Consider the following 16387-nt stretch of genomic DNA (forward strand, 5'->3'; position numbering starts at 1 on the left):
ATTGTCACCTTCTTGGCAATTTATGCTCTTAGAAAGTAGCTTGAGGCACTGAAGTTACATGATATCATACTGTTAATCTTCAAGATATTATGTTATTTTATATTCTTATTTTCTAAATTGTCCAGATTATTTCATATTCTGACTCTGTCCTCGAACTTAATAGCGATCCCTCTCAGTCATGTTATCCACAAACTTAATAAGAACGTCTTTATGTTTTTGTTCAGTTTGGTCTGCCTGCCACGAGTCTCTCCCCTCTCCAATCCATTCTCCACTCAATTGTCGAGTGATTTTCCTAAAGTGTGGGTCTGACCACATAACACCCCCCCACACTCAATGAACTCCAGAGGCTCCCTGGTCCCTCCAGGATCTAATGTAAAATCCTCCATTTGGCATTCAAAGCTCTTCATAACTTGGCCCCCTCCTACTTTCGCAGGCTTCTTATACCTGACACACTCTGCCATCCAGTTACATTGGCCTCTTTGCTACTCCTTCCACAAGACACTCTATTTCCTAACTCTGGGAATTTTCACTGGCTATCCCTCATGCATGGAATTCTCTTCCTCCTCATCTCTGCCTCCTGGCTTCCCAGATTTCCTTCAAGGCCCAGCTAACACCCACCTTTTACAAGAAGTCTTTCCTGATCCCCCTTAATGCTAGTGACTTCCCTCTGTTAATTATTTCCGATTTTCCTGGACATATCTTGTTTCTACATAGTTATTTGCATGTTTTCTCTCTCATTAGTCTGTGAGTTCTTTGACAGCAGGGACTATCTTTTTCATTTCTTTGTATCCCTAGCACAGTGACTGACACACAATAGGAACTTAATGAATGTCCATTGACTAACTTCTGCAGAACAGAAGATCAAATTCAACCTGAAGTCTATGGACCCTATAGCCTTAGACCTACCTAGGAAAAAGGCATATTCTATGACAATAGAATATTCTATGACAATTATCGTAGAATTATTTATTTTTTTATGCTGGAAGGGGCTTCAGAAAGGCCATCTAGTCCACTGTTGTTAAAGTCAAATAGAACCAGGGCCACTAAACTTCAAATAAGGATCCCTGTGGCCATATAATTGACTTAGAAAACCACATATTAACATTATCTATGTTCTATTGTATTTTTATTTATTCTTAAAGTATTTCCCTATGTTGTGCTGTGTACTTGGAAATGTTCTTTTTTTTTAATCTTTTTGTATTTAAGTTCAAAATGAATAAATACAAAAAAAGTATTTCCCAATTACATTCTAATCTGGTTCAGGCTGCACTCAAGAGGGTTTTGGGTGCCATGCGTATTTGATACCTCTGATCTAGGACAACAACCACCCTCTTATTTTGCAGTTGGAGAAATGGAACCCTAAGGGGGCTAAGTGACCTGTCCAAGGTCCTCCAGTACACCCAGGGGCATAATTGAAGCTATTCAGCATTGTTCTTCCCTGAATCCCAACCCCTGCACCAAGCAATTTCTACACTTGGGAATGAAGTTGGGGGAACAAGAAGAAAACATCCCAGTGAGCAGAGTAATGAAGATTGGGGAGGGGATGGAAAAAAAGTCTTAGCATTGCTTGCAGGAAGAAAAAGGAAGATATTTAGCTCATCTTTTGTGGAAAGGACAAAGTAATTATCCCAACACCTCCCACCAGGCCCCCCAACTAAGGCTGTCCTCTCAAGAGGGTTGAATGAGGTAACTGCTTTTGGGAAGCTGAGGTCACTAAGGGCCAGCTTCCTGCTGGGGCCCCATCTACCAAGATCACTGCTCAGATTGGGGCCAGTGTGTAAACACCAGCAATAGGGTGGAATCCAAGCAGTAAGATCCGGCTTCTCTCTAGAATTCCAGTCTTATATGATGTAAGCTCTCTGAGTCAACGGTTACTGGGAGATGGGGGCAGGAGGAGAGGAGGGGAGCAGGGATAGCCCATTGTTAATACCTCAGTAACTTTGGAAGCTTGAGAAGGGCTAACATTACTGCATTACTCTTTATGTCTGAAAGCTGAAATGGATGGTGGCTTGGCTTTAATGGAGTCCCTCATAAGCATATCCCCACAGTTCACAAGATCATAGATTTAGAGCTAGAAGAGATCTCAGAGGTCATCTAATCTAATCAGACCTCCTTACTTTACAGGTGAGGAAACTGAGGGAGGACCAGTGTGTTAAATTACTTGCCCAAGATCATACAGAAAGCCCAAATTTGAACCCAGATTCTCTGACTGCAAACCCAGTGTGCTTTGCACTGGGCCTTCTCACTGAAATGCTGACATATCCCCTCTTCCCAGGGATTATCCCTATCCTTCTGTAGCACAGCCTGATGCTAAGGCCCTCCCTAACATATATATGTGTGTGTATGTGTGTGTGTATATATATATGTACATATATATGTATGTAGGTATATATTAGCAAGTATTCTCAGTTTTAGAAAAGGTGGGATTAGGGCAGGCAGGGAAGGGAGGCTGATGGCTTTCCCAGATAGTCATGGTGGGAACTTTGTTTCCATCCACAATTCTCACAATTATTACAAAGCCATGGGTCTCTCCAGGCCGGAAAGTGAGGCTAGAAAGCTCACCTAAATTGGAACTCCCCCATTTCTATATCTAGAGTGCAGGGCAGGGTGAAGTATTTATTGAGAAAATATCTACTCTCTTTCTCTCTCTAAGTCACTGAGATGGGGGCTAGGTCCTCTTCTGATGAGAAAGTCAAGGGAAGGGGTAACGCATTTGTTTCAGAGACTTTCCTCTAGTTAGACAACAGGTACACCTTGAAAAAGTCCATCCATGCTGCCCTCCTGTTTAGTGCACAGGCCTAATGCCCTTTGTTGGCAGGAGGCCTGGAGATAGAAGCTGGCCCCAGCTTTTGTAGTAATGGGATATGGCAGGGTTTGGGAAGCCCTCTCTGTGTAGGCGCCTCTAGCCCGCTCCTTCTATCTCCCCTTTCAGAAGTCAAAGAAGGTGTCTGGACATAAATTTTTCCATAAATTTTTCTAGGCTCTGTATCAGCGTTTCTTAACGTGGTGGGGTAAGTGAGGAACATGAATTAAAAAAATATATTTTGATAGTTGTCTTCCCAGTGGGTGGGGGAGGGAGAGAATTTAGAACTGAAAATTTAAAGTAAAAAAAAGGAAAGAAACATAAGACTAAAATATATATTTTGATAACTATTAACATAATCAGTTTCCTTTGTAATACTAAGTATATTATTTTGGGCACTTAAAAACATTATTCTGAGACAGGGTCCCTAGCAGACTGGCAAAGGGGTTCATGACCAACTCACCCAAACAGGTTAAGAATCTCTTGTCTAGATTCAGGGGAGCATGGAGGAGATTGAAGATGAGGAAGACAGGTTGGGGAAGGGTTAAGAAACTATCTATAGGGGCCATTTGAAACTAGAGCTTTAAGCAAAAGGGCCAGTTTCCCCTTCCTACTCTGAGCAGCTAAGAGACTAGTGTGGAAACTCCCATTCAAACAGGGACAGGAGTAGAAGGGATTCCTCAGCCTGAAGCATTCCTTCAGGGGTCAGGGACCTCCTTCTGCTGGTCTCCTGATACTCTCCCAGGCAATATCATCATGGGAAAGGAATGAAAACAATTCACCAATGGGCCCCAGCAGAGAGTGTGGGCAGGGACATGGGCTCCAGCCTGCTCTCTGGGGGAAAGGTCCAGCACTAGAGGAAGGCAGGAAACCAACCCCAAAAAAGATTGGATGCTTTGTTTCACTGAGAAGCCCATCACTCTGGATCTCTAGGGGCAAGCATCTTTAAGGAGAAATCAGGGATGACCCTGGTTTCTATTGGACTCTCTGCTCTTGGGTCATAGCTTAGTTTCACAGCTATGTTAAAGTCTTGATTGAGATTTGAGGTGAACCCCTCCCACCCTAAAAAGTTCTATGGGGGTTTCCTTCTATCAAAGCCTTTGGGGAAATCAATCAACAAGCATTTATTAAGCACCTACTATGTGCATATATCTAGAGGTGGGGAAAAAAACCTCTGAGCCCACATAATCCCATTCCCTTATTTTATAGATGAGGAAACCATAGTCAAGAGGATTAAATGATTGGCTTGAGGTCACATAGGAAGTGGCAGATGTGAGATTTGAAATCAGGTCTTCTGACTCAAGAGCCAGGGCTTTTCCCACTGAATCGTTTTTGCATCCATTAATTAGATGATCAAGGAGGTCCCCAGCATCACGAAAAAACTTTTCACAGACAGTAACACTAGCAAGCCTAGGCCAAGTTGCAAAATGAAAAGGTTTTCAATCTCATTCTGGAGGGACTGTTGCACTCCTCTCACTATGGAGAAGGGCACAGGAGTCTCTGACCAAGAAGGAGGGGTTGACTTGATGATGCTTATGGGGCCCTGGGTGCCATTTCCTTCTTGGCTGGGGAGAAGAAGATTTTGGGGGGAAGATGGCATGGGTATGTTGCCTGAAGACCCGGCAATGGTATGAGCCATTCAGTGACATATTCATGCCCTACTTACCTTGTTCCTGAACATAACCCTGGTACCTGTCTGCTAAGAGCACAACCTCAGCAACAGAATCAAAGGTTGACTTCGTTGTGGTTTACTCGTTTCAGTTGCGTCTGACTTTTTGTGGCCCCATTTGGAGTTTTCTTCATACAGATATTGGAATGGTTTGCCATTTCCTCCTCCAGACCATTTTATAGATGAGGAAACTGAGGCAAACAGCATTAAGTGATGGCACTCTTGGGTCACACAGCTGGTGAGTATCTGAGGCTAGATTTGAACTTGTCTTCCCAACTGCAGGCCTGGTGTTTTATCCACTGTGCCACCTAGCTCCTGGTGAATTTGAGCACCCATTAAAGGAATGGGTTCCTATGGGTTCTGAAATGTCTGGGGCTTGATCTGGCTGGTGTTGTCTGAGGAAGAAAGGAGGAATGAATAAATCTAGACTGGTTATCTCAGGATGCTAAGAAGACTAAGAAAGAGGAAAAACCTTTTCCTTGTATCCAATCTCATAAAAACTTGAGAAGACCTTAGAGGCTATTTCCTTCAAACTTCCCATTTCACAGATGAGGAAACTAAGGCCTAGAGAGGTTAAGTGATTTTTCTCAAGGTTTCACAGGTAGTAAGAGTTAGGAAGACCTGACTTTACAAACCTTCAAGTATTGTTGTTGTTGTTATTATCATTATTATTTTCCTGCCTCCGTCACTTACTAGTCCACAACATGTCCAATGGGTACTGAATCTTACAGACTCCATCTCCACAGTATTCTTGAATCCATCCCCTTCTCCCTATCCACATGGAGACTGCCCCAGTTCAAGATTTGTTCACCTCTCTAGACCACTACAATATCCTCCTACCTACTTCAATTCTCCATCCTCTGCAATGTATCCTTCACACTGCTGCCCAGATTCCTTTCTTTCTCAGAAACCTTCAGGAGGCTCCCTTTGGCTCAAGGATAAAATTGGAACTCTTTACCTTGGCTTTTTGATTGTTGCTTCCCCTCCCCAATTCACAATGAATATTGATTAAGTCTGGCACTGGAGCAACCTCTAAGGACATGAAGGTAAAATTTTAAGAGCCCTAGCCCTCAAGATACTTACAGTGAGAAAGAGTAGAACTATTTGACTAGACTTAGGAAGGGAAGGAAAAAAGCCAGATAGCTTTTGACATTCAGGGCCAGACTTTACATTGTAACATGCAGAAGATCACTGTGCTGCTTACTCCCTATGTGACCTCGTGTAAGGTATTTCACCTCTCTGGGACTCAGTTTCCTTATCTGTAAAATGAGGAGTTTAGATTTGAACTTGGCACCCTCTGTTATACTTTCCACTTCTAAATCTTTTATCCTAGTTGGATCAGTTATGCGCCAAGAATATCTTGCCCTCAAGCATCTTTTTTACTAATTTCTCAAAAGGAACTTCAACCTGACATATAAAGGCTGTGCCCCGTACTGTGCCAGGCTTATTTCAAGCTACTGTTAGTCACCAAATCTAAATTCCACCCTGACTAGATGACTAGTTATTCCTCCAACTTCATATTCTATCTCTGACCTCCAGAATTTTCACAAGCCGTATCCCTCCGTCTCCCCCTCCTTCACTTCCCCTACACTCCTCCCTTCCTTCCTTATCTTCGAGGTTCAGCTCAGGTCAGTCAGGCAATAAAAATGTATTAAGCACCTACTGTGTGCCAAGCACTGTGCTCAGCACTGGGGATACAAAGAAAGGCAAAAGAGCTTACAATCTAATAGGTGAGACAAGATGGAACAACTATGTACCAACAAGCTATTTCCCAGATAAATTTGGAAATAATCAACAGAGGAGAGTCATTAGAATTAAGGGGACTTGGGAAAGGCTTCTTGTAAAAGGTGGGATTTTAGCTGAGACTTGAAGGAAACCAAGAAAGTCTGGAGGCAGAGATGAGGAGGGAGAGAGTAATGCATGGGGAACAACCAGGGAAAATGCCCTGGGATGGAATATCTTATGGGAGGAATAACAAGCAGGCCAATGTCACTGGATTGAAGTGTTCATGGCCAGGTGAAAGGTGTAAGACTGGAAAGGTGGGAGAGGTGCAGGCTTTGAAGAGCCTTGAATCCAAATGTTGTATTTGGTTCTAGAGATAATAGGGAGCCGTTGGAGTTTGGGAGGGGTGTGTGCTATCGTAGGATGGATTGTAGTGGGGAGAGACTTGTGGCAGGCAGATCAACCAGCAGGCTGTCACAATAGTCTAGGCATGAGGAATTGAAGGCCTGTACCAGGGTACTGACAGTGTCAGGGGAGAAAGGGGGATATACATGAGGGACATTGTGAAGGTAAAATCAACAGGACTTGGCAATAGATTGGATATGGGCAGTTGAGAGGAATTGTGGATGACTACTAGATTGCAAGCCTGGGTCACTTGGAAGATGGTGGTATCTCTGACTGTCTCTCTCTGTGGCTCTGTCTCTCCCAGCTTCAGCACAAGGTAAGGGATGTGCCCCTAGAAAAGTACAGACAGGGCAGATTCCCCTCATAATACAGGCTACATTACTTTCTGGGAGTCTCACCCTGACACAAAGAGATACAATTAAGACATAGAAACCTCTGAAGGAATATTGAGCAAGAACAGGAAGCTCATTAATAATATACATATCATGTCCCCATGGCACGGATGGTGTGTGATTGAGAAGGATCAGGGACGTGGGCATCTAGACAGGGTAAGACTTGAGGGAGAGTTTGCTATTTTAGAAATTAAACAAATGAAATAACAAAAAATCCCCCTTGCTGAAAAATAAAAATTGAGTCAGGTCATCATGTCCAACTTTGAGGTGTCCCTAAAGCTGAGTCTAGCCTTCTTCCCAATTTAAAAAAAATAATGATAATATTTGCAGCATCACAGAATCTCAGAATCAGAAGGGGTTCTAGAGGTCATCTAGTCCTAAAACAGGAATATGTGGAGAGAACAGAGAAGGAGAGAGATGCCACCAACCTACTAGTCACCCAGGCTTGCAACCCAGGTGTCATCTTTGCCTTCTCACTGTCTCTTGCCTGCCCATAACCAATCTATAGTCACGTCCTATTGATTTTGCCTTAATATTTCTCACATATTACCCTCTTCTCTGTCTTCTGACACTGCTAAGATCCTGGTGCAAATCCTTATTTCCTTGTGCCTGGACTTCTGCAATATCCCAGAAATTTACTCTCCCCTTGAACACTTTTAGTGATGGGGAACTTATTACCTCTGAAGGCAGTCCATTTGATTTTTCTGTGTAGAGCATGGGTTAGCTCTGGTCTGACTCTGGAGCTGACCTTCCCAAGAGTGGATGCATCCATAGTATTGACATGTTAGGCAGATCAAGGGTCTGGCCTAGGGAGAGGAGGGGGACTGATTGAAAGTCCAGAGACTGTCAGGTCATGCTTGAGAAGTTCCCTCATAAAAACTTGGGAAGCAAAGGGCTATAAAACCATGCATACATTTTGAGTAAACATTACCACTACTAGGTCTGTAGCCCAAAGAGACTAAAAACAAAAAGGAAAAGGACCTATATGTACAAAAATATTTAGAGCAGCTCTTTTAGTGGTGGAAAAGAACTGGAAATTGAGAGAAGGTCCATCAATTGGGAAATGGCTGAACAAGTTGTTGTATATGATTGTGATGGAATACTATTATGCTATAAGAATGATGAGCAGGATGCTTTCAGAAAAACCTGGAAACACTTACATGAACTAATGCAAAGTGAAAACAGAACTAGGAGAACATTGTACACACTAACAGCAATATTGTAAGATGATCAGCAGTGAATGACTTAGCTATTCTTAGCAATACAATGATCCAAGACAGTTCTGAAGGACCTATAATGAAAGGTGCTGTCCATCTCCAGAGAAAGAACTGGTGGAGCCTGTATGCAGATTGAGGATATTTTTTCTTTACTTTCTTTATTTTTCTTGGTTTTTTTTGTCTGTGTTTTTTTTCACAGCATAACTTACGTGAAAATGTGGTTTTGCATGACTATACAAGTATAACCAATGTCAAATTGCTTATCTTCTCAGTGAAGGGGGGAGGGGAGGGAAAGAGTGACAGGATTTAGAACTCAAAATTTGAAAAAAAATGTTAAAATTGCTTTTACATGTAATTGGGAAAAAGAATAAAAATGTTAAATAAAAACCTGGGAAGACTTAAATGAACTGATGCCGAGTGAAGTGAGCAGAACAATGAGACTATTATACACAGTAACAGAAATATTGTAACAATGATCAGCTGTGAAAGACCCATAATGAAAAATGCTATCTACCTCCAGAGAGAGATCAGAGGAATTCAGATTGAAGCAAATTTTTTTTAAAACTTTCTACATGTTTCTTGCTTTTTATTGTTGTTGTTTTGCAACATGGGTAGTATGGAACTATGTTGCATGACTTCACACGTATAATTGATATCAAATTACTTGCCCTCTCAATGGGTAGAGGAAGAGTAGAAGGGAGAGAATTTGGAACTCAAATTTTTGAAAATTAATGTTAAAAATAAATAAATGAAAAAAAAGTTCCCTCATACAGCTGATAAAAGGAGTGTCATAAGCTGGGAATCCAGCCAGACTGGGGCAAGATGGGCATCCAAATTTTTCCATATTTTAAAAAATCAGCATCATAATATATGATTTGATAAGCTACATTGAACATTTACTGTGTGCTCAACACTATATTAAGTTCATTATATATGACAGAGGCCTAGAAAGATGAGGTGACTTGATTGGAAAAACAAACGCTGGTCCTGGAGAAGATATATCAAAAATATGTTCTCCTTCAGTTGGGGAACTATCAGAGCAGAATATTATATACTTTGTCAAGTGAGGTTTCTGTATCAGATATTTTTACTTGTTTTTTCTTTCCAACAAGTTGGGTTCAATCTGGGGGTGGGGATGGGAAATCACTGTTGTATAAAGACAAAAAGCATCAATAAGATCAGTTGACTCACCTAAGGTAGTGGTGGTGGTGGCTGTTTTTCAGTCATGTCCATTTTTGTTAACCCCATTTGGGATTTTCTTGGCAAACAAAATGGAGTGGTTTGCCATTTCCTTCTCCAGCTCACTTTACAGATGAGGAAACTGAGACAAACAGGGTTAAGTGACTTGCCCAGGATCACACAGCTAAGTAAGTGTCTGAGGCCAGATTTGAACTTATGAAGATGAGCCTTCCTCCTGACTCCAGTCCCAGCATTCTATCCACTGTGCCATCTAGCTGCCCACTTAAGGTTACATTTTGAGTGAATAATAGAACCAGGCCTAGAATCCAGTTGTCTTGACTTTTGGTCCGGGGTTTTAAAATTTGTTCTAAAGAATGTTTTGTTTGCCCCAGAAATAGGTAGGGAAGAGGTGGTTCCCAGGATTCCTTTCCTTAGATGGTGAAGAGCAACCTGTATCAATGGGGGGATTCTGGCTTATAATCGTTAGGAGTAGGTGGGAGGTTGGAGAGGCGAGGGAGAGACAAGTGCTTGGGATGCTGTGGGGAGGGAAGAAAGAAGGTCTGAGTCCCTGAACATTTTACTCGGGGGCCTGGGCTCCTGATGATGTGACTGGTCCTAGAATGGGGGATAGTACCCTTTGGACAATGTTTATATTTCATTACAATGCTATTTGTGGGAAGGCTAGTTTCTGGATCCAGCTGCACTGCAAGGATTAATACATCTGCTTTTAAACGGGTTCCTTTGAGGCATGGAGGAGTGTTGGATTTATTTATTTTTTTTTTGGTTTGGTTTTTTTTTTTAAGATATGTGGTATATCTGGATGAGCAGGGCCATAAATCTGTCATTGTGACTTTCCTGCTTGATCACTGATGGGTCTATTGACTGAATCAAGTATCTGGAGAGTGGTCATGGGGAAAAGGGATTCATTCACTTTTTTTTGATCCCTAAGAACAAGAGGAGTAATGGATAAACATTGTATAGTGGCTGTAGACTTCGATTCTATGTGTGTGTTTTGGGGTGGGGGTGGGGGCCGGCGGAATATGAACAGAACGACTTTATTATATGTAGAGCTGACCGTGAGTGAAATGAACTGGCTTGTAGAGAGTGAGACATTAGTCACTGAGGGGCTTCCATGGGGATACTGAGTGGACTACTTGTAAAGTATGTATGGTGTAGAGATGATTGCTGTTCAGGTGCAGGTTGGACTAGATGCGTTCTAACGTGCCTTCTCACTTCCAGGTTCTGTGATTTTGATAGCCAGGAGGGAAAAGGGCCAGTGCCTGGGCGGCCCTTCGGTTAAGGGAGAATGTGAGGGGAAGTGTGAGGGGCGGGAGCTACTTCCCATCCTCCCTTGCCCCACCCCACCCCCCAAATCCCCCATTCTTGGAGCCTCCTAGGCTAGGGTGCGCTCTCCTGGCTCCAAACTCCTTCGAGACCACAGTCAGTATGTACCCCGCCCAGCCCGGGCATCAAGCCGGAGGAATAGCAGATAGGGTACAGGGGTGGGGGATAGGGGAAGCTAGAAGAGTAGGAGTAAGGGGTGGAGGGGTTGAAAACTGGAGGGGCGGAGGCATATTTGTCCCACCCTCCTCTGCTTCTCTCTCTTTTCTGATTGGCCGAGAGGTCATCCCAGTTGGTTTGGAGAGCTCCCCAGGCCAGTCTACACGCAGTTCATTTCTCCAGCCTACTGGAGTTGGGGTTGCGGATTTGGCTGGCCCGTCGGGGAAAGGGACAAGATGATAGTCACTCGTGAGTGGGGGGCAGTGGTCGCGGGGAGGAGGTGGGGGGTGCCATGTGAGCCTGAGAAGAGCCCCCGGGCATCACTAGAATAGTGCTATCATGCGGATACACGTGGGACGTGTCTATGGCATTAGCTTGGAGGGCCGGTCTATACCTGGGCAGCACCAACCAAGGGTAACCTACAGCGCGGTCTCTGTGAACTCAGGAAGGTGCCGTATGTTTTGGGGGGTAGGGGAGTCGGGGATGGCAGTGCTGCAAGGAGGAAACACTGTGTATGTGTAAGGCTTGGAGTGGACGTGCTTGGGTAACTGTCGGCATGCACTGCCAACTTTCTCACCCTCTCCTGTTTCACTTCCAGCCCCTGGCCTGTACTCTAACAGTCGCCTCTTCCTAAAACTGGAGTCTTCCAGTGCCCGAGGGTGGAGGGATGCCAGAATCGGGGATCGGTTCTTGGGAACCAGGCTGACCTTTGCTCAGTCACGGATGGGCAATAGCTTGGAAAGGGGGTACGGGTGGAGCCCTATTTCCTTGACATGGGGTGGGAAGTGGTGATCTCCCTGAGACCACCCTGAGACTGTCCCCGGAGAGGAGTTTGTTTCAGAAAGGAAGCAGAGTAAGCCAAGTCTAAGTTATTGTAGAATTGAATGATTTAAAGCTAAAAGAGGATCTTAGAAATTGTGCAGGGTTTCTTCTAATCTAGGAGTTCTTAACCTGAGGTTTGTAAATGTAAAACACACACACACACACATACATACATATGTACATATACATATACACACATACTGTATTTCAATGTAATTTTCTTGCACATTTTATATATTTGAAAATATTATTCTGAGAAGGGGTCCACAGCCTTCACCAGACTGCTAAAGGGGTCCATGACAAAAAAAAATAGAAAACTTCATTCCTGCTTTAGTCCAACTTCCTCCCAGAAGATGTTAAATGCAGGGTGTGTCCACACAGAGTAACAGAGCATAGGTCCTCAAACTAATATCCCCTGCTCTTTCTACAAGATGGTGCTACATCTCCCTAGCAACAGAAAAGTGACCTGTCTTTGGAAGGTGTCTTACAGACTGGAGAAAGTTTTGAGGTTCAAGGTATCTTTCTCCCAATCTTTCCATTCCTCTTCCCAAGCACTTTCCTAAGTCCTCCTTCCTTACTCCCTCTTCTCTTGGCCCCCCAATTTCCAACAATTTTATAACCCTGCCTCCTCATCCTCTCATCCCCCAGTATTTGCTTAGAGTAATTTTGACTATTATACCCAAATTAACTGCATGTATGTGTGTGTGTGTATGTATATATATATATATATATATAGTGTGTGTGTGTGTGTGTTTTAAATTTAACCTATGAAGATGCTAACTGCATTCAGAGAAAGAATTGATATATAGATGTATAGAATGATTTTCCATATAAATACACACATGTATACATACATAATGTCCAATGGTAGCCATCTCTTGGGAGGGAGAAAAAAGGGGAAAAAGTCATATGACAATTTTATTATATATTTAAAAGGAACAGCAGGTTGCACATAATAGACTTGCAGTTTCATGTATAATCATCTTTTTTTATTCTACTTTGCTATGGAAACGCTTATGTTATTTCATGAATTAAAAATAAAAAAAATAGCTATGTTAAAAAAGGGGGTCTGGGACTTTTGTAGAGTGGGAGGAGTTGTCTGGGGCAGGCTGCTTAGTGTGGTGGAAAGAGCACTGGACTGGAGTCAAGCAAGCAGTACTTCCAATCCCCAAATGCCACTAACTCATCTAGAGCAAGGCAAATTTCTACAGTAAAATGACAGGGTTACACTACATGATTTTTAAGATACCTTTCAGATATAACATTCAAGCTCTTCCCCTTTCTGCAATTTCCCTGACCACTCCTGTGTTTACTTCACTACAAACTGGAATAGAACCCTTCTTTGCAGGGGACTCAGAGCTAAGAAAACCCTGCAGGTGGAGTAAGGAGGTCTAATCCTGGGGACCTTGGGGAAATTATGCTCCCTAACGTCAAAGTCTTTCTTTCCTCCAGCTCTCTGCACTATGTTCTACACACAGCATACATTTAAGAAGTATTTGTTGAATTCAGTGATGAAAAATGAATCCTTGAGAAGTTATTCTCTCCTCTTTGAGAAGATTCATCTATTCCCTCAGGAAGGGTAACTTGCATCCTCTGCCATTCCAGACTGAAGTTGAGCAGTACTGCTTTTGAAGGGCCATATCTTCCCTCTCTGGGGCACAGAGACTTACTCCTGTTAGTGATCCCAGTGTTCGAGGAGGTTCAGTGGTCATTCAGAACCCAAGCTTTTGTCCCATTCACCAGAACAGTGATTTGCTTCTGCTTAGCTCCTAGGAAGGAAAAGGTGCTAGGCTTAGGGGTTTATCAGGGAGAGTGATTTCAAGGCTGAGTCAGGATTTCCAGCAAAACTTCGGGTGAGATTTTTTTTCCATTTGGGCTTTCTACTGGCAGCTGCCCTTGAGTCTGTTGAGGGAGCTTCTAGGGAAGAAGTAGCTGTGTGTGTGTGTGTGTGTGTGTGTGTGTAATTGCGCACGCACGCCAGGCAGAAAGGAAGATGTTTCTGGTGAGTCATGAGAAAGGATTCATAATTAAGGGGCCCTTCGGGTCAAGAATTCTCTGTGCCAGCACATATGTAATCCAGAAGGCTTTCAGGGAATCCAACTGTTCTATGAACACCTCTCTCAGTCCCTCTCTTTCTCTCATTCTGTGTGACTCTCCCTTTCACTGCATGACCCTGTCACTTTATGTGAGTTTGCCTCTGTCAATCTTTCTTCTGTGTGTGTCTCTCTCTCTTCTGTATTTCTATCATTGTATGTCTCAATCTCTCCACCTCTCATATTGTTTCTGCACTGTGCCATCAGTTTCTGCCTCTGTCTTTCTTCTCTTCTGTCTGTCAATCCCTAGGGTTATGAAGTGACAAGCCCATGTGAGGAGCTGGCCCGGTCTCCCTTCGGGATAGCAAAGCCATTTTATGTTAAGTAACCTAGGGGAAAGATGAGCTCCTAGGACTCAGGATTTGTTGATACAAATCAGAAAGAGGGATATTAGGAGCCCTAGCTTTTTAGCACATGGCATCTATGAGAAAGCATTAACATGAGTAATCAATGACTCCTAAGACAGGCAGCATAGCCTAGTAAGTACATAGAGAGTCAGCTTTGAAGACCAGCATTTAACTTCCACCTCTGACAAATACTATCTTTGTGACCCTGGCCAAATCATTTAACCTCTCAAATGCCCCACACAACTGAATAAGACTTTAAATCACAGTCCTACTTTAGTAGACTAGTTCCTTTCAGCAATGAAATAAAAGGTGTGCATGTTGCAGTGGGTGGGGGTGGGGTGTTATTATTCTTTTTAAAGTATTCCCCCTAGTGTGCTAGACAAAGGCCTGGGCTATTTTTCTTAATTATGGTCAGAGTGGCAGAGGTAGCTGTACTCTGTAATCCCTGTGCTGTTTAGGAGTTTGTGTGAGCACATGCAAAGTTGGAGGGGTCTGGCTGGCATTTGCAGAAGGGCATGAAAATGATGGGAGGCAGATGAAATTGTACATACCTGCTTGGTGGATCAAGAACAGATGACTAACTCAGTGAAAACCTTTGTGTATGATGGTGGTGGGAAAGGGGAAAGAGCAACGAGAGAAGGGAATAGCAACTGAAAAAGGAGGATCCCAGTCCTGCCCAAGAAGGCTGCCCTTATTGAGCTAATGCTGTGTTTTTGTTGGTAACTGGAACAATGCCATTGAATTGCCTTTTGCAGGTATGCAAGTGGCCCCTGGGCTAACCCACTTTGCTTCTGTTTGCATTACATTTCTTTTCCCCAGTAGATTTGCCTATTTGTGTTTGGCTCAGAGTAACATTAAAGCAAACACACATTTATGGGATTATGGACACATATGCTTGGTGGTTTAAAAAGCCAACCTGGGATTAATAACAATTCCTTGCATTTATATAGTGCTTACAGTTTTCAGCATGATTTCATAACCATTATCTTATCTGATTGAAAATGTGCTGTGGAAACCATTTGAGTTGACTACAGACAGTACGTTAAATTTGTTGGTGACATCATACTGGAGGGGAGGTGGGGAGAGGCAGTGCTTTGTCTATAAGGAATAATAAGGCACAGTATTTCTTGGGGACAGATGTTGGAGTGTGAAATCAGGAGAACCTTTACAAATCAGAAAGTAATTTCTTGGCATCTGATAACATTTACGTCTGTATTGGATCATGAAGACTACAATTCTATAGATCTACTTTTGAATAAACTGATAGAATTCACTTAGGCTACATTGGCTGGAATATAATATATAAGGGGCCTAAATAAGCTTGAGCTTAGGGAGAGGAAGGCAAAGATGAGCCCGGGGTTCTGAGGTGACCACTCTTGTACTCTGAGGCATCGTTTCTGTCCTTTGTTGTTGTCTGACTCTGTCTCCATTTGGAATTTTCTTGGCAAAGACACTGGACTGGTTTGCCATTTCCTTCTCCAGCTCATTTTACAGATGAGGAAACTGAGACAAATAGGGGTAAGTGACTTGGCCAGGGTCACACAGCTGGTATCTGAGGCCAGATTTGAACTCATGAAGCTGAATCTTCCTGACTTCAGGTCTGGCACGCTATCCACTGTGCCAGCTAGCTAGTCAGTCAATAAGCATCTAGTAAGTACTTACTTTGTGCCAGGCGCTCTGCTAATCATGGGGAATATAAAAGCAAAAATAGTCTTTGCCTTCATGCAGTGTATACTTTAATGGGAGAGGCACTAGGGAAATAACTAGCTACATACACAGCATATACAGAGAATGTCAAGATAACCTTAAGAAGGAAGGCACTGGCAATCTGGGGGCACCTGGGAAAGCCTCATGCAGAAGGGGAGACTTGGGCTGAGTCTTGAAGCCAGGGAAATCTAAGAGGTGTAGGTGAGAGGGCAGAGCATCCCAAGGTTGGTGGCTAACTGTGCAAAGGGACAGACATGGGAGATGGTGTTGAATGCAAAGAATTGCAAGCCGATCAGTGGCCCCGCCTCCCAGGAAGGGAGGGAGGGTCAGGTGGTGAAGAACATTCAGTGCTAAATAGAGGATTTTACATTTTGTCCTGGAGGTATTAAGGAACCAAGGAAATTCACTGATCTGTATGTCAGGTCCTTTGACTTACCTTAGCTCTAGGAAACCAGGAGAAGGAAAGAGGCCCTAGCAGCTAGCAGCTGTCACTGGCAGTTATATGCCACTAGGGGTTTGGAGCAACTATTT

The 16387-nt window shown here is 43.2% G+C and overlaps 1 protein-coding gene across 5 annotated transcripts in view; it reads left to right on the forward strand.

Annotated features, from left to right (window-relative positions):
- Positions 1-16387, forward strand: part of LOC114027723 (rho GTPase-activating protein 7-like) — a 122365-nt gene that overhangs the window by 72088 nt on the left and 33890 nt on the right. Inside the window, exon 1 of one of the 5 annotated variants that reach the window (XM_027841812.1) lies at positions 11059-11136. The exons of the other annotated variants lie outside the window; for them this stretch is intronic. Coding sequence (XP_027697613.1) covers positions 11124-11136 — 13 coding nt within the window. The 5' untranslated portion in view covers positions 11059-11123. Of the gene's footprint in view, positions 1-11058; positions 11137-16387 lie in introns of those variants that run through there. 5 annotated transcript variants of the gene reach the window in all.

This window comes from Vombatus ursinus, unplaced genomic scaffold, assembly GCF_900497805.2.
Source record: "Vombatus ursinus unplaced genomic scaffold, bare-nosed wombat genome assembly UNPS02014863.1, whole genome shotgun sequence".
NCBI lineage: Eukaryota > Metazoa > Chordata > Mammalia > Diprotodontia > Vombatidae > Vombatus > Vombatus ursinus.